General features: G+C 48.1%; 1 protein-coding gene across 8 annotated transcripts in view; it reads right to left on the bottom strand.

Annotated features, from left to right (window-relative positions):
- Positions 1-27,455, bottom strand: part of step (cytohesin steppke) — a 78,842-nt gene that overhangs the window by 31,986 nt on the left and 19,401 nt on the right. Inside the window, exon 1 of one of the 8 annotated variants that reach the window (XM_031972565.2) lies at positions 24,101-24,917. The exons of the other annotated variants lie outside the window; for them this stretch is intronic. Coding sequence (XP_031828425.1) covers positions 24,101-24,298 — 198 coding nt within the window. The 5' untranslated portion in view covers positions 24,299-24,917. Of the gene's footprint in view, positions 1-24,100; positions 24,918-27,455 lie in introns of those variants that run through there. 8 annotated transcript variants of the gene reach the window in all.

The raw sequence follows: 27,455 nt of genomic DNA on the forward strand, positions 1-27,455 counted from the left end.
TACCTATCAATACTAAATCACCTCGTCCGTGATTAAGTTACGATAATAGCCCGCGGAACACAAGGGGTCGAAGAGACAATTAGTTCCTCCGCGTTCATCCGAATTCCCGCGCGAGATTCGCGACCTTTCGGTAATTCCGCTCGAAATCGCGGAGACGCATTGAAACCTTGAAACCCGACGCGGCTGAAGACGAGGCGGAGGTGAAAAATCCCCGAGACGCCGGAGTCGTCGAAGCGGATTTCCTCGGCGAGGAGAAAGAAACGGCGAGGAAGGAGGCCGGCGGCTCCTTTTCCACGTTTCCCGCGACACTTCTGACCGGGAAACAATGCGAGGCCCCCGCACAATGCGCCGCAATCGCGGGGACGAGCCTCGGGGGAGGATTTGCATCGGTCGCGCGGCTTTTTCTTGCGCCGCTCTCGCCACTCTGTTGCCTCCTATCGCGCAACGATGACTTTCCGGCCGGGACGACGGACGAGATCGCATTCGAGCTTCGGCCGGATCCTCCATTCGTCGAGTCATCGATTCGCTCCTGACTTCTCTCGGTCCCCGCTTTGTGGCGAGGATTCCTCGAGGAGGAAACTAGAGAACCGCGTCAAGCCTGGAGAGATCTAATTTGACGGGTGACCTGGATCGGGACAAATACCGATCGATGCACGACGGAAAGTTAGAAAAGGCCTGGCTGCGTTCCGTTAAGGAGACGCTTTGGAACTGCGAGATACGTGCAAGTATTTGCGGTACTCCGACGAGACTTCGAGGATTGTTAATTGATTCGCCGAGGTGCCGGCCCGGCGAGGCGCTTCAGCTTCGAGAATCGAGCACTTCAATGTCTATCGAGACTCTGGAAGGTCTGAGACTTTTCAAGGTTCCTTAAAGTTCCTCGAGGTTCACCAAGGTTCCGTGGCGAGATTCGTGGATTGTCCGAATTCCTGAGAATCTGGCAGCTCGAGACGCGCCCGAAACTGTTCTCCAAAGAACTGCAGAGCCAAAGAACGAACAGCTTTATCCTCCGGTCTCTATTTCGAGGCGAAAACAGACGGCTCGAGCACAGCCTAAATGCAAAACAAAGCGTCCCGGTGACCAATAATAACACGGTCTACCATTATTTCAAGCGACCGGCCTATTAATAACCCGCCAGTGGTCCCCGAGGAATCTCTCGAGCTATGCGTCCACTTGTTACCCTCTTTCCAGTTGACTCGGATCCAGAGCACGCGCTCTCGGACTCTCTGAAAAAGGACGGTCTCGAGCCGCGGGACGACTTTAAACCGCCTATTTAGACCGGCGTTACGTAAGACACAGCTAAAGATACATGCTCGAGATGACACTAAACCAGCCGGTGGCGGAAAACCGGTCCCCGCGCCGCGCCGCGCGGAACGAGAGGAACGGCGGAGAGAGAGTTCGATCCAGCCCGGCTCGCAAAAAGAAAACGCGCGGGCAGAATTAGGCGCAGAGCCGCGAGGACCGCCGATCGAGCGGATCCCGAGGCGTGTTGTACTCCGCGGACTATTTTCCTCGGACCGGGGCCGCCACCTCCTGACATTCTACGAGAATATCCGACGAATTGGCACGACCACCGCGCGCTATCGTCTTAAAGTTAGTTCCGGTCGTATTCGTTCCTCTTCCTTTTACGTTGCACGCATTTCCTGAGTCATATTGCGAGTCATGGCACTCGTCGCGGACGAAACAGGGACGCCTTTAACTCTTTGCACTCGAGAGGTGACTCTCACTCACCGCCTGATTTCACAGTGTAAACCTATAAAATTTGATATTTAATATTACACCTTATATAACGCATCAATTTGAGAAATATTGAAATAAAATATCTTTCCTCAATGTACGCGTGGTTTCTCTTCGAGGTAGTATCACAAAACATCGTTTCTATCTCATCAGAAAGTATTTCTAGTGAAAAACTTCCAAGTGCAAAGGGTTAAGAGTGTTAAACGTTGACTGACATCGGAGGATTGGAAGATTCAAAGGATAAAACTTGAGTATTCCCGAAAGGAAGATTCAAGACTGAAGATAAATCAGGAAATTATGTACGCTTAGATTCGTATATTCCCCGTTGAATTTGATTTAAGGTTCGAGTAAACGCATCCATGCCTTAATGTTCGCAATATTATTTATGCTTGACCTACGCGTTGTTTGATAGCTGCGACGTTACCTGAGCGAGGATGGTAATAAATAGCGAGCCGACTCGTCGGGGAGATAACGGGTTAAAGTCACGTTAGTGTGAACGAACCCTTACCCGGGGAAGAAGACATCTCCCACCGATTAACCAGTCGTCGCGATCAATGCTCGACCCGCCAGTTAGGCCTGTTATACCCAGCTAAAGTGAAAACCAAGATAGCAGCCGGCAGCACGCGAGCCCGAAGCTTCCGCGTTCTTGGATCCCCTGGATCGCGAATGTCTTCCCTCCTCCGCGACTCCGATTTTTCCCCCGCGCACGTAAACTATGTACACGCATCGATGTACCGGTTAATTCACTCGCGCGAGGCCAGCATCATATTCGCTTTTCCCACAAACCAAACGAGTTTCCCTTATACCACTATATTTTCCACGGTATTTCCTGCTGTCGGCGATCCGCGAGAGTTGTTAGTACCCCCCCGGTCTCTTGTAATAATCGGTCGAAGCACGATGAAGCTTGCGGTTTCCACTGGCAGCCGGATACCTTTGAGTTTCGTTGCGTTCTCTCTCGCGTGTCGCTGAAACGTGTGAGAAACCTCGCGTTTCGTTCGACTTCGGCTTCAATTCTAATTTCAAAGAAAACTCTCATTAGAGTCGAATACTTTCAACGCGTATTCCGGGGAATCGTTACAGTGAATTACATGAAAGAAATCGTATGTGACATTTTCAATCCGTTTATAAGCAAAAATATGGCTCCTCCCATTTTTCCTCGCGCGATTATCCTCCAGATTCCTCGGGAACTGATCGCGCCGCTCGATACAGAATCGCGGAGATTTCGAGCCCCGGAAATTCGAACAATTCCGAACACGGTATCGGGCTGAGGATCGACCGCGGGAACAGGATATCGCGATAATTAAAAGAATCTCGGCGAGCGTGCGAGGCGGCTGTACTCGGGGGAACGGGGCGAGAGCACAAAGGTGGCTCGGTTGAAAGCTGCCGCGCGTCTTTCAGCCGGTGTCCGCGGGCATAGTTAACGGCTCGATGTCGAAGGAAATGAGGGTTACAGTCGTTAAAAGTCCCTGGAATGCGGAGTGCCGACATTTCTGCTCCCCCTTTCGCCGTGATTCCTTACGCTCCGTGCCTACTGTATATACACGTCGCGGTCGGGTTGCGCGCAGCCACCCGGGACCGGATATCATAACCGAAAAACTCGAATGTCTCGCTGTTGCGCAGCTGTATCGTGCCGAGGAACTAGAAAACTCATGATTTAGAGGAACTGGGATCTCTAATTTCCATTCTCATTTCAATCATATGGCATAAGCGTATCAAGAACACTGTAATTACCCGAATTTGTAGAACTTTCAATTCTATAATGATGCGCAACATTTGTAAGGCTAATCCTTTCGAATCACCCTGCATATTACCGAATCATTACGAATTCAGTCTATGCGATCTTCATATCGAACACTTCTCTATAATTCTACAATTCGGTAGAAAACTTTTGAAAGTTCTGTATCGGTGTATTTGAGTTGCCTGGTACACCCATGTCGTAAACCTCGAAAATTAGCCTAATTTTCACCGACTTCTCCGGTTCCCGATTTTATAACGGAGAATCCCGTTTACCGGATTCCGAGTCGCTACTCTGGAGTCACCCGGTGTGCAATTGGTACCGCACACGTAACATCCGCGGCCGTGTAGCAGGCACAACAGGCCGTTACACCGGGAGAATGGAACGTGCAGAAGCGAGCGCGCCGCGTGTCTACCGTCGGGATACGGGGGATAATTAATCCCACGGCGGGGACAATAGGGGAAATTAATTAAAACCGAAGGGCCTGTAAAATATACGGCCGACACTCTCGCGCGGAGTGACTCCCTCCGAAGGAAAAAACGTAACACGCGGCGCTCTGTGTATCGATCGCCGCGCCGTATCAATTAAATACGCTTATCCACCGTTGTCAATTAACCGGCCCCGTGATTGGACATTTTTCTGTTCGCCGTGTAGAACTTGAGCCCGCCCGGTTCCGATTTATCGCACGTGTCTCCGTTGAATGCTTTACGACTTACGAAAATTTGCATGAATTAACTGCGTTACGTGTGCGGCGTCCTGTGCATAGGGTGACTCGAAAGTGTACGTGAATTAACTGTGGAAAGCATTCCTTTTCAACGATAAATTGTGTAGAATTGGTTGCAATTAGGTGACTCGAAAGTATCGGCGAATTAACCGTGAGAAACCATTCTTTGTCGACAATAAATTGCGCGGAATTGCAATAAGGTGCCTCGAAAGTATCGGTGAAGTAACCGTGAAAAAACGTTCTTTTTCAACAATAAATTGTGCGGAATTGCAATAAGGTGACTCGGAAGTATCGGCGAATTAACCGTGAAAAAGCATTCCTTGTCAAGAATAAATTGTGCGGAATTGCAATAAGGTGACTCGAATGTATCGGCGAATTAATCGTGAAAATATGTTTTCTGTCAACGATCAATTGTGTGGTGCCGATTGCACACAAGGTGACTTAAAATCATGTCGAATTAACATAAGAAGGCATTTTGTATGCGACTCATATGTCGTTAGTATCATTGTTTTGTAACTTGTGCTATTTCCGCCGAGTGTTTTAAACTTACGACTGTTCCAATGAGAAGACAATCTTTTAGAAACAATTCTCACACAGTGGTGTACACGTTCGAGCAGTATTTTCTAGAAAGAACTAATAACTCGGCCGATGATTGTTATTCAGCCTGAACTAGCACGAATGATTCCCGGCGGTCGGCCGGTAAGCGGGTTACACGCCAGCGGCAAGAATTATTTCCACGGCCGCGGAGAAATGATATTTCAATAGGCTTCCACGCTGCGTCCCCGTTTTGTTATAGTCGCTATTGTTATTTTATACCGGGCACCGCTGAATATTCATCGCGAGGTCGCCGCCGCCGAGTCCAACTGGATAAACTTTCGAAAGTATGCTGTATTTAAATGGCCGCCGTTGACATTTTATACCGGCAATAGCTGAATATTCATTTTTCGGGTCAACGTCGGTTCTAATTGGATAGACTCGGGCGCCCCCGTAGCTGCCAACGAGGACCGCTTAATGTTGTTTGAACACATCGGCCGGCGGATTAAAGGGATAAGAATTGGGCTGCGGATATTTACGGAGACTCGTGTGTTTGAAGGTCCGTCCACAACGACGAGCATGAATCGAGTCGTCGCTCCTACATCAAACTAACCAAACCACAAATAAACAAATCGTCCTATATTCAACAATTAAACTTCCCATTGCAATCAACACATTTCTCATCCAACTACTCGAATGTTGTTTCACTCGACTACATCCACCTCGACACTGAAACCCAATTTCGAAACCTATTTCTCTGCGCACTCCAAAATGGAATAAATAAAACGTACAAACCGGTCTTTTCAATTTCCTCCTAGCTTTCCACCCCTTCCACCTGCAATTCCATCTCATTTATCCAACTCCATTCAGCTCCCGTAATTACCTACACCTGCATTTAGAAACATACAACATCCAACGGGGATAACTCCCGGCGTTCACCAAACATAACACGCTATCAAGTCGGATCACCGTTGACCCCCACCCAATAACGGATCCCATTATTATGTTAATCCCGACTATTCGACTATTCCCGTAGCCAGACACGATCGCGCTCGCGACGATCGATATTAATATTTATACGATATCCGAGGGAAACGACGCGCGCGCGGCGAGGGTGTCGGTGTCGCGCAACTCGGGATTCACGGCACACGCGTGTCCCTACGCGGCCGACGCCTATGCCGCGTCACATACCCGGTGTGCGTTCGTTTCCCGTGTACGACCTTCTTTCCAATAATAGTCGGCCACCGTTTATTTCCGACCCTCCGAGACGAGTCTGCTCGTTTTCTGTGACTCGTCGCGAGAGAGTCCGCGCCCGACTTGACACACTTCGCGGCCAGGGTACGCGGAATCGGGCTGAGAGTTCATCATCGAGGAAGAGGCCCGCCTCTTTCCTCCGTTCCCTTTGTATATCTGGCTTCATCCATTAACGAGAGATATTCGGCGGCCGCGGACGCGGGCGCGACTATCTTTGTCCCCGATAAACCCGGACCGCGGAAGCTTATGCATTTTTAGCCCCGCCAAACCCGCTAAGCCTGATAAAACGAAGGTCCCGGGCGCCTTTGAGCGGTAACCAATTTATCATCCGCGAGTAATTAATGTCGGCGAGGACACCGCCCGGCGGTCGACGTTGCGAAACACGCGGATAGAACGCAGAAGTTGCTCCAGTTTCGATGAATGTGTCCCGTAGATTTGATTTATCGTCGATAAAATCGTACCGCTCCTAGTGGAACGTTCAGTTTCATTGTTTTTATGCTTTCCGGACTCCCGATTGTTCCCGCGGGGAACATTGATACGCTAATTGGCAACTTATAATGCATCATTCCGACGGAATAATTACTCATTCCGGATCCCACCGAGTGCGCGCCGTTAAATGCTCAGCGAGATTTTCTCCTTTGCCGGTTTTCCTTTCTATCGGGGAGCCAGTTTCGCGGCTGTTTTCCCGTTTCTCGAAAGAATTAAGCCTGAACCGCGCCACTGCGGCATTCGTGATTCCATTACACTCCGCTCTCGCAATGAAATATCGTTCAATTGTTAACCAAGACCGCTTTCATGCGAACAGCGATAGTCTGATCCCGTTGCGAGCACGGCTCGCTCCCTTCAGAAAGAATATTTAATCAAACCGAAAGCAGGCGCTTTGCTGTTGTAATCTTTAATTCACGTCCAACCCACTTACGTTTCTTCCCTCTGACACCACTGAGTTTGCCTCTGGATTCGAGGCAACTACGGGGAAAACTAGTTGCCTGCACACCTACCTCTATTCTTCCAGGAACATTTCAAACATATGGATAAACCAATGACAGGTTCGAATATTCTACTTAGAAGCTTCGCTGAGTTCAACAAAATATCGCAACGGTGATTATCACCAAAAATAATGATAACAAACCTAATGCTAGTACCAAGCAACCGAACAACTTAAACCTCATCTTTTTCTACAAACAAAAGTGAATTTACTGAGATTATAAACGACTTATAACTTCATTCAAGCGTTATCAAATCAAGTTACTTAGTAATGACCCTTAAAATAATTCAACAATTGTAATAGAAGAAATAGAAACGGGTCATTCCGGTCCATTCAGTGGTTCTAGCGTTAAACTCGTAGATCCTGCTGTCAGCGATGATCGATAACAACTGCCTGGTCGTTCATTTCCAACGAGTCACCAGACGCGATCATTCATTCGGTTCGACAGTCCGAAGACAGCAGGACCAAGGACTGCTTCGAAAAACCGATCCGTCGACGGAAACGCGTTCCTCGCGTCGTCCCCGTTCCTTTTTCACTGCGAGCGACCTACATCGCGTGTCTGCGATGCAACGCCTCCGCCGTTCGGTGGAAAGCAAAAGCAAACGGCCGTTTCTTTTTCCCCCTGGCCTTGCGCCGGCCTTGGACACACGATTTGCTATGCAGAAAGATAAACGCCGCCGCCGCCGTTCGAAACCTGCGCACGGACTGGAAACTACTCGGTGTCTTCTCCTTTCTCCGCGATCGACGTGCAAAATTGCTTCAAAATCAGCTTCTTAGAAAAAGAAGACCAGACGTAAAAGTCTGTTTTTGAATGAAACCGCAGGCATGTTGTGGTACATATCCAGAGATGAAAAACAACGTGTGAGACTCGTGAAGATTTTCAACATGGTTCAACAAATATATGTGTTACTCAGTTCATTCGAATTCAAAGTAAACATTATTCCTCTGTAATCATTTATTATACTTGAAAGGAAATATAGGCATAACACATGCTTAGAATTTTTCTCGAGAATCTTGATCCTTGTTATTAATAGGTTTCTTCTAATACTATAATACATATTGGTTTTTATTCAAAAGATTTTTATGTCTAGCCATCTCCTTATTAGACAATAAAATGCAAATTTCGAATGAGACTGTGAGACATGCGAGTTTATTGCAGTTTAGAGAGTTCGCGTGGTATCCTGTAACGGTTTTGAAGTTTAATGGCAACCACGCGGCGACAGTCAGAAGACAAAATGCTAATGCGCAAACGGAGAGAAATGCGCGAGTTTATTGGAATCTTGAGAGTTTCGGAAAGATAGAATATTCGGTGAAGCTTCAGCAACTCGGCGACGTTATTGGAACAGCCGATTTGAATAAATTGTAACGTTCATAGCATCATCTCGGCTAGATTGCGCGAATTATAGTGCGATTTAATAATGTTGTATAATCTGCCGCGATACGCAGAAGATACCAGCATTCATTAATAGTAATACGCCAGCAGCAAAATTCTCAATGAGTATAAGGGGAATTCAATGTAAGATGTAATTCACCGTCGTTACGAGCCGCCATTTTATTCTACGAGAACTGCTTTTCCCGCAGTCCGATAGTACTCTTGCTCAAGAAAAAGGAATTTCCTGTAGTTCGTAACAGGAAACAATTAGAGTAAATGTCTGTGTAGTCTGGCCACTGATCAGATAAAGATCCAGGGACGGTGGGAGCGTGTTGGACACGGAACGAGGCTCAGATTTGCATCTGACCAACGGTTTTCGCCGCGTGACAGAAATACCAGCCGGTGGCCATGTGCTGGCGCACTCGAGGCGAACGCATCTCGCAAGAAGCGACGCGTAAAATCGGGCTGAACTTTCCCCTAGAATTCCGCTGTCACGCTCCGTGTCTCCGAAATCGATCTTCCTTCGACCCCAGACACCGAATTTCCTTTCGAAACCGCGGGTTACAGTTCGACGAAGCAAAATCACACGGTTCGTTTAGCCGGGCTGCAACATTTCGTTGCAATTTATCGCCGTTGTCCGTGTTCCGCTCGAATTTCAAACGTGCAACTGCTCTATCCGCGATAGTTCGAAACGAGTTCGAACGAATAGACTCGACGGTTACCAGTGGACTCGGTGTGCCGGCCGAAATAACGCGAATGCAAATGGGGACTACACGAATCGCGTGAACTTAAGGCTGCTCGCGATAAACATCGGCAACGAACGTCCGCCGCGATGAATTTAATACCGCGCGTGAGCGGCGTAATAACGAATGACATTCGCGGCGAAGGTTTCGAAGTCAATTTAACAAATGCGAGTATCATTCGTTTGTCTCGAGCTGAAATTGAATGTCACTGGTATCGGTATTCGATGCTAGGAATAATCTCTCGTCTACCCTTGGCTATTCAATTTCGATCCTTCCCAGAACAGCTCCGATAATTCTATGCAATCGGAACACCGAACACTCTTTCCAGAAACCGCATATCCAAATCAATGATAAATCGAGATCCTCGATCTCACAGAAATTCTCCCGAAGAACCTCATTTTCAAATCCAAGTGTCCAATCCATCTTCGCGCTGTTGAACCTTTCCAAGACAACTGCCCTAATTCCACTCGACAAATACCCGAAATTCACCATCCGCCGACCTCGTCGCCCTGAAATCTCTGTCCCCGCCCCATCCTCGCGAGTTCAATCCCAAATCTCTTCATCCCGGCCCCGATAATTCCATTTAAGCCGCACACATTTCTAAAAATCGTTAAGTTTCGACCGAGCGTAACACCGAAGCTGCTTTCCCAGAGCTAGATGAAACAGCTTGGGGCTCCTGACCGAGCGAAAGGAAGAGGAGAGAGGAACGGAGAGAGAGAGAGAGAGAGAGAGAAAGAGAGAGAGGAGAACGAGGAGGAGGAGGAATTCCCTCGTCCTCTGTTTCTCCTCATGCTCGGCCGACGGCCTTGAGAGGTCACTTTACCGGGACCGTTCGCTGAATACCTGGCGAAGAAAGGAACTGGAACGTGCAGAAGGCGGGCGAGGGGGGCAGGCGAGGGAGTGGGGAGGAAGCCGGTACTCCACTCGGCCATTATAATAACGTCCACTTCGCGAAACGAGTCGTCATTTTCTCGGCAGAACGCTCGTACTATCGTCTTTCTCTTTCCTTCCCTCTCTACCGTTTGGTCATTTGTTTTCGTTCCTTCTCCAGTTTCTTTTTCGCTTTTTCGAGATTCCTCTAGGTACTCGGCGGCGCTCCGTATTTTTTAGCTACTCCCTTTATCGCGTGCATCGGCCGCGCGGCGGGGAGCAGCGGCGCGTAGTAATGGCCGAGCGCGGCGACTCGTTTCGTTTACGCGAAACTAGTCGGGCCGCCGTCCGTTTTTTTCTCGTAACTCGACGACCGAACGATTTTTCGATACCCCGCGATAACCGAGGGTCCCCGTGGACGCGACAAGCCCGTGCCATCAAGCCTTCGCCGCGAAAGTTCCGAGTACCATGCGTTTTTTCGATTTGCCCGTTGGATTCTGCCTGGAATCCTCAGAATTTCCTCGATCGGAGGGAAGATCGCGAAGCGGCGAATCGCTGGAATGTTCGAATTTAATGGTACCTTTGAATATAAAATGATAACTGCCCTTGATCGTCGCAAGTAGCAGGTTTCCAAGCGTTCCGACGTGCAACCGAGCGAGCAAAAATTGAAGAAATCTGCGTCGCTGTGATTGGAAATGGAAAAATGCGCCCGCATTGGATGTATCCAGGGTTTTTACGGGGTGTGCCCGCATGCTCCATCAATAGGCAAGAAATGTTGTACAATTATAGGCAGAAGGATGCTCGATCAACAAGTTGCGAACGGGAAAATAGAAGAAAACACGAAGAGTATCCCAGCGAACCAGTTTCAGGCGCGTCTCGTGCTGTAACTTCGATTAATTCGCTTCTATGAAATCGCAGTGGTTAAAACGAACGATATCTTCATCGGTTCTTGTTCCTGAGAAAGGTAACGACCCGTTCCTTTAATAACAACGCTACGTACACTGGAATGATCAGTAGCGGCAAGTTCAAGAACGTTTTACGGGCTGCTTATCACAGTTGAAGCTCGCCGGAACCACTAACAGGGTAAATAAACTTATTCCGCAAACCATCGTTTGACCTAAACTCGACGAACAATCTCGTTACAATAATTGTACGCCACGGGAATTTATGGAATGTGTTTCTACATGATTCACTGCAGCGTCGAGCGTACTCGCGATCTCGATGTCTCATAAGCACGGTACAAACGCGTCGTTAAATTAAGATTCCGAAGTCCGATTAAACTGTACGAGAATTAAAAACACTTCGGGCTCTACGAAGACATAAAAAGCAGCGTTCGCATAAGGCTCCACAGTCCAGTTATTAATCTCAGCGGAGAAAGGTGATAACAGCAGCGGAAAAGGAACTGCTACGATAAAAACGTTGAATGTTAATGCTAACAATCTAACCCGAAGTTACAAAAATACTTCGTTCGTGTCGCGTACCTATCAATCCGACGTAAAATCGCTCCAACAGAAAACTGCCCGAGCGAACATGGTTTAATCGTTCCCGGAACCGTTTGTTTATTCGCACTCGGACGGGAACGCGTTAGCCGTGATCGCGCCGATAAAAGGAATCGCGTGTCGCCTCTTCCGTTTCCCGGTTCGCCGTAAAATCCGCCTCGACACCTCCGCGACTCGTTTGATCGATTCCGGAGGAAGGGAAGAAACGCTTATCGCGCGACCGACTCGCTGTTCCTTCATCGAAATCCCGGACTTTCTATAGTCTACCATTCCAACGGCTAAAGAATTCAGTTTAACCTTTCAGCTGCTGTACGCCACTGCGCTGGCAATCGTGTATATCATCTTTTTCAACGGTACACCGCTGTAGCGGCACAGTTCTGTCTCTGTCATCGACTGTTCTGCACATTATAGTCCATTCTAACGTGATTGCACAATGGACAATTGTATCAGCCTCAAATCGCAGTGATATTACATTCACGATGCGCAGACCGAGTCAAACCTCGATATGTTTTCATCTCCGTTCATCTAATTTTCGATACTAATCTGTCGTTCGTCGATACGGTTACACGTAACAGATGGAAATTAGAAGAATGTCCATTAGCTAAGTCGCGGACGAACGATGCAACGGCCACGAAAATTTCGTGCAACGTAGAGGAAAACAAACGGACCACGGTCGATGGAAAAAAAATACCGCGGGAAGAAACGCGAGGAATGCGATGTGTAATCATACATTCGAAAAGGTGCGTCAGAAGGCTCGCTCGCGCGTTCAATCGATGGAATTCGCGCCGTGCTATTTAAGCGAATGATTCATCGACAGCCATGAACGACCGGATCTCTTCCGCGCTGTTTTCGTTTACACTCCGCCACGGAACGCATCAATGAAATCCGCACGCGCGATTTTATATTTGAACGTCCGCTGGCGCGTGTTTTCGTTGATCGCGGGCTCGCCAGTGTTTGGGTCTGTTTGGACCCATCCGCAACGTTCTCTTCCACTGCGCTGTTTCTTCGGTAGATTTGGATCTTAGCGCGAGTCGCTCGGAAGTCAACGCGGTTCAGTTGAGGAAAGAAACATTGAGGAAACTAATGTCTTGGCTTCTGAAATGATTATACAACATATTCAGAAGCTATAAAAAGAACGGATTTCCGACTTAGAACGAACGAGAAAACGGGTAAATTCTTTAGTAGCTAAACAGAATATTATTCACTCCATTGAAATATACAAAAGTCAGGAAACATCCAAAAATGGGCTTCACCGCATTGGCTTCCGAGCGACTCGTGTATCCGTACTGTGAATAATTCGATTTTCTGCGCTTCTAAGAATGAAATTTAGCCTCGACTTTAGTACAACTCAAGGTCTCGAATCTAAGGAAGCTTAAAATTTATTTCAGTTCCATGGAGCATGATGATATATTAAAATTTCCAGATATTCTCACTGGACGTCATTAATTAGAAATGTTGTAGGTAACAACTAGTCAACGAATCTTCGAATTTCGCCGACCACGTGTGCGAAATAATCACTCAGTCAGTGATATACGAGTCCTCTGTATCCACACTGACCGAAGAAATATTCCTGCCGGCAACCATAATCGACCATGAACGCGACTTTCATCGATGCCCGCGACTATAATCGAAGCTCAGACGTCGCAGCAGCTGTGTGTACACGGGGCACACCGGCGAACGCTTCCTTTTCCCAAGAAACACGGTACACTTTGCATACAGCGACACGCGAGAGCTTCGCTCTCTCCTCGGGCGATACAGGGACGCGCGCACAATAATGCTCTTCAGCGCGATCGCTGGCAGCGCGATCAGGATGGCAACAGAGACTTCCGTTCAACGGGCGAACATTTCGCGACAGCTGCGACGAATGTGTGCTCCGATGGTCATCCGTCTGGGCGGATCCTGGAATTCTGGTTAGCGTGGTTTGCCAACCTGCTGGACACTCTCTATGGCAAACGGAAGATCCAGGAACCTCGACTTTCGTGCAGAATATCTCGCAACGCGCGGATGTGCGTTATTTCAGCGAGAGTTCGGTGAACGAAGATAAAGAAACGTACGGGGAAAAGGAGAATTAAGTTGAGTAGTCTAATTGTAATAAACTTCAACGCTTTGCTTCGAGTAATCAGAAGAATAGAAAGATTGTAGAACATTTGCAACCACTTCTATTTTCTAAATTCTATTATTCACCATTCCTTATAACTAAATTCGATTATTCTTCGATTACTTCAGTTCCAATTTCCGAATTAGACTACCACTATTCTCCTACTCTTACTCTCCGAATCCCATCTCTCGCTAAACTGGCTGCAGGCGACAACGCGCCCACGCAAAGTTACTCATCACCGTATAATTGCGTTCCTTGAATCAGATTGATTCCGTTTCCGGGCGTTCATTCACGATCCGCGCGCGCGCGCGCCGCGTCCCGAAACGTGGAATCGTCGTGTCGTAACGCGCGAGAGTATCGGCGGTCCAATTAGCGCGCGCGTCCGCGGAATCGCGGCGTGGGCGTCGCGGACGCTAATGTTGCCGGTTGTCCAGCAAGGCCGAGGACGCGCCGCGTAATTGGCGGCCTGCCAGCCGTCTTAATGCCGGCGAAGATTCTTTTATTCGAAAAAAAGAGCAGTGGGAGGAGCAACGCGAAGCGCCGGAGCCCTGGCCGCACTCCAGAAATTATGAATCGCCGAGAGAGAAGGAGCCCAGGCGCATCGATGATGCACTCGGCGCAGTCTGCGGGGTGCACCCTCTCGCGCGAGCTGGCCGGACGATGACTCGGACTTTTAAGGCTTCCTTTTAACGGAACGAAAACCGTCGTATCGGTTGTACGCCCCGACCCCGCGCGCTGTTCGTCTCTTTCCTCGCCCGGGTATCTCTCGGGCTCGGAGGATTCTGGGTTTCAGTGGTTTCAACTTCGAGAGAATCTCTTAATCATGGCTCCCGAGGATTTCTGCTAGCGTACCAGCTTCTAGGATCTCGACTCGCGAAGACGCTGTAGTTTTGGGTTGTACGGGACTCTAGGATTCCTACTTGGAAAATTGCTGTAACTTTAATTTCACGGGACTCTAGGACACGAGGATCCTTAATTTTGGCTTCAAAGATTCGAGGATTTCAGCTTGAATTCCACGATCTCAGTCTTACGGGCTTCCGAAAGATTCTACGATTTTACCTTTACGAGATTCGAGGATTTAAGCGTGGAAAGACTCTACAATTCTACGCTGGGAACTCGTTAGCCAGTCTCGACTCAGGCTGAACAATCGGCCAGAAAATTCCCCCGCGCCGCGAAGTTTCCCAATGGAAACGAGCCCGCGGGAACTACGTGAAAATGAGAATAACTCGCACAAAGCGAAGTGTTTTCGATGATCAATAACTAGCCGGCGAGTCTCGAATCGAGCCGGCTCGCATCGTACACATCGAACTCTCGATCAGTAAAGAATCTTCGTTAACCGACATTTCCCTCCAGTCCACTCGAATCAACGGATCGATCATCGTCGAGAGTAATCATCGAGAGATCTAATTGCAGCCGGCGAACAGATATCCGATCCTCATCAGCCCTATCATCAAACAAATTCTTTCCCCCGGTGGGGAACGGTCAGGAGACGCGCGCGAGAGACAAGATACTCGCTCCGCGATCTTTCAATCCCTGTTTCAATCACACGACCGAGAGAACATAAAGTTCCGCGGGTCCACGTGTCCAGCGCATTGCGCCAATAAGTTCGCGCCGCTCTCGACGAGTCGTCGCGCCATTCGAACGGCACGATTCACTCGCGCGCCTGGGCGAAACACGCTTCGATGGCAGAACGCGCTCGAACGAGAAGGCGAAACGAGTTATCCGCGATCCGAGTTCCCCTAGACCAGTCCCATCTACTCGAGTTACCGATTAGTCATTAATTCAACAACCGGCCCGTCGAGGTTTGTTAGCTTTCGGATTAGCGGACGAATATCGGATTGCGGCGCGTCACGCACGAGCGACTCGTCGCAGAGGCCGTGAACGCTGGCGGATTCATTGCCGACGATCCCTCGCCGAATTCGCGTGCCTCGAAGCAACCGACTCGCCGGGCTTTCCTCTAGAAAAATACGTTTATTATACTCGTCTCGACTCGGAAATATCCGGAGACGAACGCACTCGGGCCGAGATTGCGCAGGTTCCTGTTCCCCGAGGTGCTTTTCACAGGGCGTAGACGAATCTACAAGTGAAAACGACGTGGAAATGCGGGATAACGTTTTCGAGGGAATCGAATTTTCGTGTTCGTTGTGCTGTTCGAAACTGATTATCTTGGGACGAAAGGAGTTGTACGGAGAAGTTTGACGATTTCGCTGGGGGTTTGCAGGAGGGACAAAGGTGTTCAAGAATTTTCACTGTACAGTGTGTTTCAACTGTGGTTACAGCGATTGTGGCTCTATTATCTTGGCTACCATCGAATCGCAAAGAACGCGTAAGGAGAACAATCGAGGTGAAAGTTCGAATGATTTCGATTCGATGAAAGATCTACGGACATATGAGGCGTCCTGTAGTCGCCGGAATCCTTCGGCTACACCCTCCACATCCGTCGACGCGTACCCGTACAAATGGCCGCCGATACGCGGCGTGCATGCCAAACGCCCGTATAGATCGATAGCCGTCTCCAGTGTAAACACAATGCCGAGTCTAGAGCCGGCCAGTGACACGTGTTCCGGCCGGGTAAACACACACCTCCACGCACCCGCTCCTCGATATAAATATAATTTATCCCTGGCGGCGCAACCCACGTGTCTTCTCGCATTATTCCGTCTAGATCCCGCCGCGCCACCTTTCAGCTGGACCGGCGCCGCCTGACCGCCCCGAAGTTATGCTAATTAAAGGATCTCCGAGGCGACGCAACGATTTAACCCCTTAACCGTTGGGTCCGTGACAGAGTCGATGAGTCGCTCAGAAGTCGATGCGGTCGAGCGTGGAAAAGAAAAATTGAGGAAACGAATGTTTCGGCTTATGAGATGATTATATAACGTATCCGGAAGCTATAACGAGAAGGGCTTTCTGACCTAAAGACAACGAAGAAGCGAGCAAATCCTTGAATATTCAAGTTTGCGAATCAACGGTTAAAGAGGTTAAACCTTGTCTTGACTAACAAAATTTCATCGAATTTTCAATAGAACGTAACGAACGTAGAAGAAACCTGTACGAGAATCTAGAGACCTTCTAACTGTATCGACACTCGTTTTCGGGTACCGTCGCCATTGTATTATTAGACGCGCATTTCGTTCGCAATTGTCGCACTGTACCCGCGTCTCAGCCTTGAAGAACACGATCCAAGATTACTAAATCCGTCCGTCCGTGTGTCTATTTATCTACCCGGCCGCTTCGTTGTTTGTTCATTCATCGACTTTGTATCCGCGAGAGGTTTTCTTACCGCACCAACTGTTTTCATACAAATCATGACTCATTGAATCATGTTCCCTTTTAGAGTGATAGGTTCGCGAAGTTTACATAGTTCGTAGAATTAACGAAGCCCTGGACAGGGCATAAGCAACCCTTACAACTAAAAAGACATGTGCGTCGATGCTTTAATATTCACAAGCTGCAACATCGAAATTTTGCAACGATTACATTATCCTTTACGAGATCTCGATGCTTAGAAAGATTGAATTGTCCTTCGTCGAGTATCTCGTTTCTATAAGGTCGCTAATTAGGTCCGGAAACGCGACTGTAAAGAGCACTGGACGCACTCTGCGAGCCTACCATTGGTCCGGCCCCCACCTGATATGCGCTAAGCCCCGCCCACCTCGTCGAGGACACGCCCGCCGTCGGTAAACCTCGCGAATACATTCGCGGACGACGTTAGCACAGTTTTTCTTCGATTCCTCCGGCCGTCTCTCGCTCGTCTCTCAAATTGATCTAATTACTTATCCCATTCCGGGACGGCGGTCGTCGCGACGCTGGCTCCCGGCCAGCGATATTCTTTTTTCCAGCCCGTCGAAAAGGGAGCCGTGTAACCCAGATACAGTAGGCAAACCGAAAGACGGGGGCAACCGGGGCGGACGCGCGCGGCAAGAGGGAATCGCATGAAATAAAACCAGCACCCTTTGTTTCTCTATTTTTCCCTCTGTCCGCCCGCGTTCGCGAACCCGAACCAACCGCGCACAGTCTAGCGCAATAAAGCTCCCCTTCCGGGTCAAACTCGGGAACTTACCGCCCACGAAATCGGTTTCGGCTGTTTTCCGCAATCTTTCGCTCCCCATTTACGCTCGCCAACCTGACGCTTTGTGGAAAGCCGTCATTTTTGTACGAAGAAAGCGATTCGTTTCCCTCGAACGTTCGTGTGCAGCGTGCCCCGATTGTTCACAGGTCAAACTAGCTGTTTCAGCTTTTCGAGTGTTCGGAACTCCGGTGGTAAAATTTCATGGGATCTAGTTCTCTAAATTGAAATTGTATGGAGTTGATCACTTTGACGAGTACGAAGATTCTCTAGATAGCCTCGAGAGGAGTTCTATCATCTGAAAGTTAGCAAAGGGAGCTTTCCCACCGAACAGTTGGAATTCTGAGTGGAAGTTGACATTGCCCTCCGATCGAGATCTACTAAGCATTTTAGAGGATGCGACGAAGAATCTTCCCTTCAGAGCAACTTCAACTCCCACGCGAATTGTTCCCGTCACGGCCGTCGAATTTCCAGTCCGACTTGACAACCTGATAACAACTCGACGACGTTCCCAGCATTGTCTTAATTACCGTCGAGGCTCGAACCGGTTGCTCTGAACGACAATGACCCCGGTTCACCGGTATCAGAGTTTTACGTAACCGTCGATGACGGTACGCCGCCTATCATCCGTCCAATCCTCGGTAACGGGCAACCGTTGACGTCAAGCCGGCGATTAAGGCCGAGCTGGTAAACAAGTCAATCCTGACCCGTCGACGACGCGATTGCCAGGTAGACAAATGGCCCAACGGACTACCAGACGCTCGCGTGAAAGTTCGCGGGGCTAGATTCCGACTCCGACATGTTTCCAACGTTCCATAGGCAACGATGACGTCACCGACGGACAGATACATCGACGAGTCACCTGGTCTGTACGCTGCAGATAATATTGTTGCGCGAGCGGCCGCGCTAAAGGCACCTCTCCTGTCCGAACTGTTCGATCGTCGCGCGAGTTACGGCACAATGAATCGGCGACCATTGTGCGAGGTAAATCCGGGGAATGCGTCAGTACTCCAAACACGGGCAAATTGGAGTAAACAACTGAGTAATTCGGGCTAACGGTTTTTGTCTTCGCGGACAAAGGGATTAACAGATCGTTATCGGAACACTGGAACTACCAGATATCAGTCCAGATGACTCGGTGTCTCTTCTTTCGCGGATACTGAGAAGTCACGTGTTCCTGGAAAAGCTGCTAAACGCAGCAGAACCGGAACACAAGTGAACCGAGATCTGAACGAACTCTTCCACACCGTACGAAGAACAATGAATTCGCGGTGGTGCCGGTGTTAAGAGGACAATCGACATTTAACGAGCGACGCTAATAAAATCGCGGAAGATAGAAAGTGCACAACTTTCGCCCGGGGAATGTTTAATATTCCAAGAATAGAAGAAGCGTTTGTATTCTGCCTAGGCGCGGCACGGTTCGCCCGGAAACATAATTTATGTAAAAGCGGCGGCGGCGGTAACGCGGGCTCTAAACTCGGAAACCGATCGACACACTTTTCCCGTTCGACGATTTACGGGGTTGGCACGAGGATTGCGCATCACGCGGCTACGGATGAACGTGACGCCGCCATCGATTCGGCCCGGCAAAAAAAAAAAGAGAAAAAACGAGAGGAATCCTCCGTCGTTCCTCTTTCGAACCGTCATCGTTCGTCTATTCGTATCCGTCCGGTTCGCTCTGTCCACCCGTCCGCGATCCATTAACCCAAAAATACCGTGTAACTAACGCCGTCGAGGTATGCACCCGTGTCGGACACGTGACACGGATACACGTTACGCAATCCCGACGGTGTAACGACACGCGCGCGCGGCGCATCGGCGAAAGAAAGGCGAAATTCTTGATCGCTCGCTTCGGAAATCGGGTTGACGCGCGCGTGGGCGTGCGTACCGGTTACGCTTTACGGCCGCGAAAGTTTTCGGTAAACAGTCCGTAATGCGCCCATTTTGGAATCTCGTTTTGTTTGAGATCGTAATCGATGTCGTTACGCGGACAACGAGAATCTCGATGGTATTCGTTGTTTACAGTTCTTAGTTCTTAGTTTAATATTTCAATTGAATCTTATCGTCCGATGAAATGGAGATTCAATTAGTATATTTTACAGCCTTTACAGGTTTCCTGCAGGCTTGATGTTTCTCAATTGAATGTTATGGTTCGATGTAACGAAAACTCAATTAGTGTATTTCAATCTTTACGGTTTCCCGGAGGTTTGATATTTCAATTGAATTTCACAGTTCGATATAATGCAGATTGCATCGGTATATTATACAGTTCGAATATTCAGCTTCCGAATGACCGAGACAAAAGAAAAACCGACAGAGCCTCGCGGCTGTAGAGGGACAACATTCTCGGCAAGTCGAAACGATAAGCAATTGAATATGTCCAATCAGCCACACGACGAACAGATACTTCTCGGTTAACGGACTTCTCAGCAACCGGTTGGAGTCGGGATCCAACGATTCGCGCAGAACGAGTCAAAAGTCAAACTGGTTACATGATCTCGAAGAGTTAACTGCATTCTCGCAGCTGCGATAAATTCAACGTCGATTACCGCATCTTAACGCGGAGGAGCTCGTCGTCGGTGGTACGTTGCGTCAATCCAGGATCGATCTATTATTAGTCTATATTACGTTATGCATCGAAGTTTCATCATTTCGCTGTATCAAGGCGAGTTCACCCTCGGCCGCGGAGGGTTAAGAATGCGGAAAGAACTTCCGTGCGATCGGTTAGCGTGTTCGCTGCAGTGGCGACCGGCAAGGTCGGCCAAAGAGCGGATTTCTCGGACGCGTGAGCCGCGAACGCGCCGCTGTAAAAATTGATAGCCTCCAGCTAGAATGCCATGTCGGTGATATACAACTGGCACGGTTCCTTGGCGTGCGCGGGGCAGAATTCGATCGCGAGCCGAACAGTTCTCTCCTTCGAAACGGAAAGCAGAACGAAACAAAGCTTTCCCGGGGACCAGAAGACTCGCGCTTGCACTTCGGTTTCGAATTTCACTTCCAACGAGTTTCGCTGTGTTTCGTTATCCCCCGATACCGATCTTCGCCTCGTTACGCTGACAGAAAGTTACGCAAAGGACGATGATTCCGCGAAAAGGCCGAGGAGCTTTCCAATTACAGTAACACCCGTTTAACGCTGGAACTACCGAGCCGAACGTGACTCCTCCGAATCGTTATATAGGGACTTTACGAGTGCAGATACCGAGATTCCGATTGACTCGCTTAGTTTGCATACTGGAAAATCGATTTCGCGAATCTCTAATCTCTCGGTGAAGCTTCGTGTATCTCCTTAGCAATTGTCAAAAGAGAATTGAGAAATAGGCGAATTCGATTTCGATTTGTCGATTTCATTTCGAACATCTCGTTTCTACAGCGTCGAGCGACTCCGTTTTCTAACGAGTTTCTCGATAACTGGGCCGATGCGACGATCGTTCGCTTCTCGGAACGGCATGTATTTATTTATTAAGGTAAGAATGCAAGGCTATAGTAGTCGTTTGCGTCAACGTGTTAACGCCAACTCAATTAGCGCGATTTTTCCTCGAGTCCGAAACAAGCTATAAATATTCCTACTCGATATAACGCGGCCCTCGTTGTCGGGGGCCGGCGAAAACGGACGATATCATCGTTCCGCGGTTCAATTATCGTCCGAGGCAGGCGTAATTGAGCCGCAGGATTTTCTTATCGCGTGCCTAATTACGCAGTGACGGGCTTCGTTGTTTCGATAATACAATTCGAGGGAAACGAGCGGTTTAAGAGCGAACGACAATTTAATCGGCCGAACGACCGTTGGGGAACGGTGAAACCCGAATAGAAATTTCTGTTAGTTTCGCTGATGCGTCCCGATCCTTTCTACAAATAAGTAGGAAGGATTTTGTTCGGTACTAATGCGGTCCTCGCGGTTCGAGCGACATATTTTACGTGTCTGATATACGACAAGACCGTCTGGATTCCATTGCAGGCGATACGAGCGTGAATGATACTCGCGTATTCCGCTCGAGTTAATCTATTCAACTAGCTCATGAATATCTTCTTTCAATGCGACGGCAGATGGTTCTAGCCCGGCCGAATTATTCCGGAAAATCTTTTACCCGTTCCGGGATTCGTTGAACCGCACCGCTTCATTCGCTGTGAACACCTTCATTGTTCCGGGACCGGGTATAATGGTGTAATGGTCAACGCGGAATGTTTCTAGGTCGTTTCAAATATTATTACCGTTTCCATTTGTTTTAATAAAATACCGTCCAGTTCTGGAGTTTATTAAATATTCCCAGATAACTAACACATTAATTATCCCTAGTTCATTTTTAAACGGTTACAACGGTACGAAATTTAGACATTGAGGACGATTTGTAAGTACAACTCACGAAGTACGAATGAATAAACATAAGACAGTGCTAGCAACGGTAAACCTAAATAAAAATAATGAAAGTGCAACGGACTTTTCAGGGAAAAAAAAGATAAACTTTCGAACGAAGGTATATTTATAAACCCATGTCCTCCATTGCTGTAAACTCTCGCGTGTCCGGGAGCGCTGGAAGCCCTGCGTATCCCGTTAATTGAATGAAAGAAAATTACGGAATAAAAACAACTTTCACGGCGGCATGGGTGCGCTAACTACCTAGAAATAAATTTGGCCGGTCGGCCAACTTTGGAGCGCCACCGTGATCCCCTATTTTACAATAGTTCCCTCTCGCTGTTCAACACGGCCGTCGATTTATTTACGAAACGCCCGTTGGCGCCTTTTCAATAACCGATCGCCCCGATCGTGTATTGGTACCAGCGATGGCGGGCTCTTCCGTCGGCGCTACGATCGCCGGAAGCCAGGCGTGGATTAATAACCTCTCGCAATTGGACCCCGCTTGCTATTGTGTCGAACGCGGTCACTGACGCGCTTGCCCTCGGCCATCTTAATTTCTGGCCGTATTTAACGAATATTGCTGTTGAATATTATATTGCTGAATAAATGCAACAGAGTCCCGACTAAGTATATATTTACCAATATATATTAAAGTCGATTTACAAACCGAACAGAAACGCTGTTCATAGCTTGATGGTTCACTTAGTTGAAACTCTGTCGCGTTTATTTAGCAAATAAATATTCAACGAATCATTGTGAGAAATAGAAATTCTGATGTAAAGGAATAAATGTTACTTTGACTTCGACTGGTTCTGACTTTAATTGGTTCACGATTCAATTTGCCAAATCAATTTATTCAATGTGTTGAATGCTGATTTCATAGAGCAGACTACACAAAACGGAAAAACTATAATATCATTCGATTGAATGCACGATCAACCACGTATCAGATTTCAACAGTGATCATCAAAATTCACGTTGACAGCGCGGAAGTCCCAAAACGAAAAAGAAACAAAGATACAAAACCGAGCGGGAAAGTACTTCACTGTCACTAGATAATTCATGAGGGTTCAGCGGAGTTTTGTATACATATCGGGTGTCACAATATTGCGCCGCGGTATGCGTAGCATGTAGTCGGACGTTCACACGTTAAAAATAGTCGCGACGAGTTTTTAACGGCCGATTATCGTGTGCGCGGGCCGCGAGAGAAAACACGCGGCCCGACTTTTGACGATGCGGTAATTGAACCTCGCCTTGGCATATTATCCATCCTCGACAGTCTTCATTCTGCATACCTAAGCAGTCTCAACCCTTAACACTCCAAGATGTTCTGTAATCTATCGGCAACTGCAACTAATTTTTATAGTATTCCTAGCGAAAATTAGAAATGCTGTAACATTTCTTCGATCTTCCATTTTCCTCGTTAGCATAAAATTCGAATAATTTTAGGGTAGTTTCTTTAAGACTCATTAAAATATTTAATATTACAACTGGTGCGATATTGGAGCCTACAGAGTTCAAGGGGTTAACACGTTCCCGTCGGCGTGTACCACCGGTGGCTCACAGTAAGATATCACATTAGACAATGTGTACCATTGGTGGCTCATTAGACGGCGTGTAGCATCAAATCTGTGGCTCGTCAAATAGTTCGGTAATTAGAAAACATTGCCATATAGTTGAGAATTAATCTACGTATCATTTCCATATTTTTATCAATTTCGAGAATTCAACCCCCAAATGGGAAAGAGTGGAAATTACCGGTGGAACGTGTTAAACGAAAGAGAAAACAGTGCACTTGCCAATTTCAGTCTCACCACCGTAATACAACAGCCCCGTAAATAGGTCCACCTTGAACCAACGGTAAACACAAATCCCACCACCACCCCTAACGAAACGCGGCAAATTCAAACACAGTGAAAGCCACTGTCAGACGAGACACAAGGAAATTAGGCACACTACGAGTAATAAATTCATCGACATCTCGATACTTCGAATTCCAATGTTCACAGTGAACAATACCGGTGATCGATGACTCGGCTACACGTTCGAACAGAGCGATCGAGACGATCGAATTTACCGAGCAGACAGGATTCGAAGAAACAGGCGCAGTCGGTACAGAGGGTTCAACTAACCGTGGATAATGTGCTCAGGTCCCAAGCGCTCTTGGCCTGCTTTTGGTAGCCCTTCTTGTTCCTTTTGCCGGGTCTGCGCAGGCTGGAGAACCATCCAGCGGCTATGGCGACGGCGCTGACGTCCCGACGGTGCTCCGTCTGGACGTTACCGCCGCGTACCTCGTCGAGCGCGTCCACCGACCTGCCGGTGAATATCATCGTTGCACCCGTCTCCAACGGAACTCCTCGTTGCACCCGGCTACCCTCGACGCCCGTGCTCCTGTACTTTCAGGAGCAGCCTAACCACACTTTGTGACACTGCACGCAACATGCAACACCGAAACGCTCCGGTCTCGAGGGTGACATTGACGCCCGTTTGCTCCTCGGCTCTCGATCACCTCTCCTTCCCCGCTAGTTACTGATCGCAACTGAGGGACTCGAGATAATTCCTCGTTGACTCGATAACGATCGCGCGATCTGCTCGATCTTCCAGTCGATGCGTATCGAACACGTGAATCGAATGTAAACAGAGACTGTTCGGGGAGATTCTTTCGAGAATTATGGAATACGATTATCGAAGAGTATTTTCGTGTGAATAGAGTACGTTTGGTTCGCGATATGCTGTCGGTTAACGACACGATATTCGATTGTACTCGGTAATTGCACTTCGACGCGACGACCGTTGGTGACGCGGCACCGGCGGATCAAGCGGAGGAATGATATGTAACGAATAATACGATCGCGACTACTACCCGCCAGATCAACTATCGACGAAACTACTAACCTACCGCTCCGCGCGGCGGCCGACTTGCGACTACCGTACCCGAGCGAAACGGTTGCGCTGGGAACAAGCTGGCGCCTCGCAGTGGACGTGCCGTGAACTCAACCACGCGTGTGCGAATGCGGATTAATTCTCTCGCAACCGACGACGACCTATACGTCTACCGTGAAAAGAAAAGTCCGCCGAGCGAGCCTTTCTTCTCCGATTTCCTTGTCGTTTTATTCGCCGCGATCGAGACCGCTGGAAACAATCGAGCGTGAACAAGATGGAACGGGCCTCGTACACACTGTACGCGCCGGCCGACGTAACGAGCGACGAATGTTTGCGCGGCCGTAACGTACGCAACCGAAAAACCGGAAAAGAAAAATCTGTGGTGTAGGATATATAATGTACAGTATTTTATTCTTTCGAAATTTTCAAAAACATTCGCAGCCTAGTTTAGGAGATACCTTTCGAAATTTGAACTTGAAATTATTTTCTGAGATCAGTCGTGTATTGAGTTGACCTTTTGAATTTTCCAGTGATCACGAAATTGTAGGAAATGTTCAGAATTCAATCGAGGAAGAGATATTAAACTGAGAAGATTATAAGTGATAATTTTCGAGGGAGCTTTTGACACCGGTAGAAATAGTTAATTGTTGTTAGTAATTTCTATGAGAAAATATTTAGGGAAATGTCACGGAAACTATAAAAAAGATAATTCGTGAAGAATATAGAAAATGAAAATGTAATACCAACTTACATAATTGAATTACGTTATTATTATTACAGGCTTATCTCGTTGAATGTCACCGCATTAGGTGGTATCAGTTATAATATGATAAGTTTTCAAATAATCATCGTTTAATCGGGTTATAGTAATTCGATTTGCCTGATGTCGCCGTTGACCCCCGCGGCGGCGAACGCGTTAAAATCAAAACAATTCATAAGCAAAACACAACCGAAATCTCCATGGCGCGGGACGTGTTAACCAATTACTGCTATCTGCCGATCCGGTGCCGTACAATTACCGTGGACACCGATACATCGTCCCGTTATCCGAGAACACGCGAAACGGCGCGCATAAGGCCGCTGCAAGTACTTCCGGCGGTTTATAAATACACGTACGCGTGCAATTATTTATTTCTGTGCCGTCAAAACGGCAAACGCGGTGTCACAATGGCAGATTATTTTTACGAACCCATTCCGCGAGTCGCGCGCGCGTCATTGTTTCATAACCTATTACGCTCCGACACCGGCTGACAAAGTAGACGCGGACGATTCATATTCGCCGAATGATGATTCCTACCCCCGGTCGTGGCGGAGGAGTGATGCACGGCCGGGACGGCAACAATTCATCGGCGTCCGCGATGAAATTTTAATATCGGGGGAAATTATAGTATTTTTAGTGCTCGCAGTAAAAATCGACGGCGGCCGACCGGTTCGAGGGAATAATACTGGATCTTGCGAATCCGCGGCGGAAATAAAACCACGGGAGCCGGAGAACTAACTCCGTGCGCAATATTTTCGACCAGCATTTTTTCTCTCCTCCCCCTTGCCGCGTTGGTCCGTTTGCTCGTAAAAGGAGTACTATAACTCGCCCCAGTTGCGAGGATCAGCCCGTGCGCCGCCGGTACGTTTGCGTTTGCTCTCGTGGCCGGGTCAAGCTGATCCTACTCGTGACTCTTCACTCGACGGTACGATCTGAAATGTGCCAATGCGCCGTGGCTGGAACTATAAATCGCGCGGTGAAATTTTTACCCGGCGCCTTGAAGCGAAGCTCGGGGAAGGCCGTCGTTCATTTCTGTTTAGACCCCGTTACTTGAACCATTCGAGCGTTACCCTTAACCCCTTGCCGCACTTTAACACTCATACTTCGCTCATGAGCTCTATTGATTTTATTAACCCTTTGCACTCGAGAATATTTTTCTCGACAAATGTTCATCGTTTTCTGATGAAGTATCAATGATATTTTTTTTCAACACAAAGAAATATCTTGCATGAATTAAGCGACAGAAATAATGAAAAAATTGAAGTAAAAAGTTGAAATGTGACTGAAAGTCGCATCGTGGTCCGATTAGGGTTAAAAATATCTTGGAAAAATTCGCGTGTACCATATGTGGTACACGTGGCACTGAACGTGTCAACGAGTTGGACTCGCGATAAAAATTTCGGATCAAACATAAATATCACGAGTCTGACTCGAGGCGACAGCACGAGTGAGATACGGTTAAACGGTGCGGCAAGGGGTTAATTAACCCCTGTATGCTAACCTTTCGTCGCTGTTACGAAATGTTTGCTCTCCATTAAAATTGATTTTCTCCATGGAAAATTCGCGCGGCGGCGGCGAGTTATTAAGTCGGTGCTAAACGCGAGTATTTTAGACGGTTTCGGCTGGAACGCGAGTTCGCTCTGTTTATAATTGGAAGCGAATCTGGACGTTCATCGAAAACACATTCGCGTCTGTTTCCAGTGGCGGCGCGTTGTCAGGTGCAGCTCGAATACAATGATTAACTAAAATTAGACGGTGCAAGACACGTTCGGGATTTGATCGGCGCGGACTGGGAACGACGGCGAGGGTGCATCGCGCCGCATACTTGCTCGGATCGTGAAAAG

This window comes from Nomia melanderi, chromosome 7, assembly GCF_051020985.1.
Source record: "Nomia melanderi isolate GNS246 chromosome 7, iyNomMela1, whole genome shotgun sequence".
Classification (NCBI taxonomy): Eukaryota; Metazoa; Arthropoda; class Insecta; order Hymenoptera; family Halictidae; genus Nomia; species Nomia melanderi.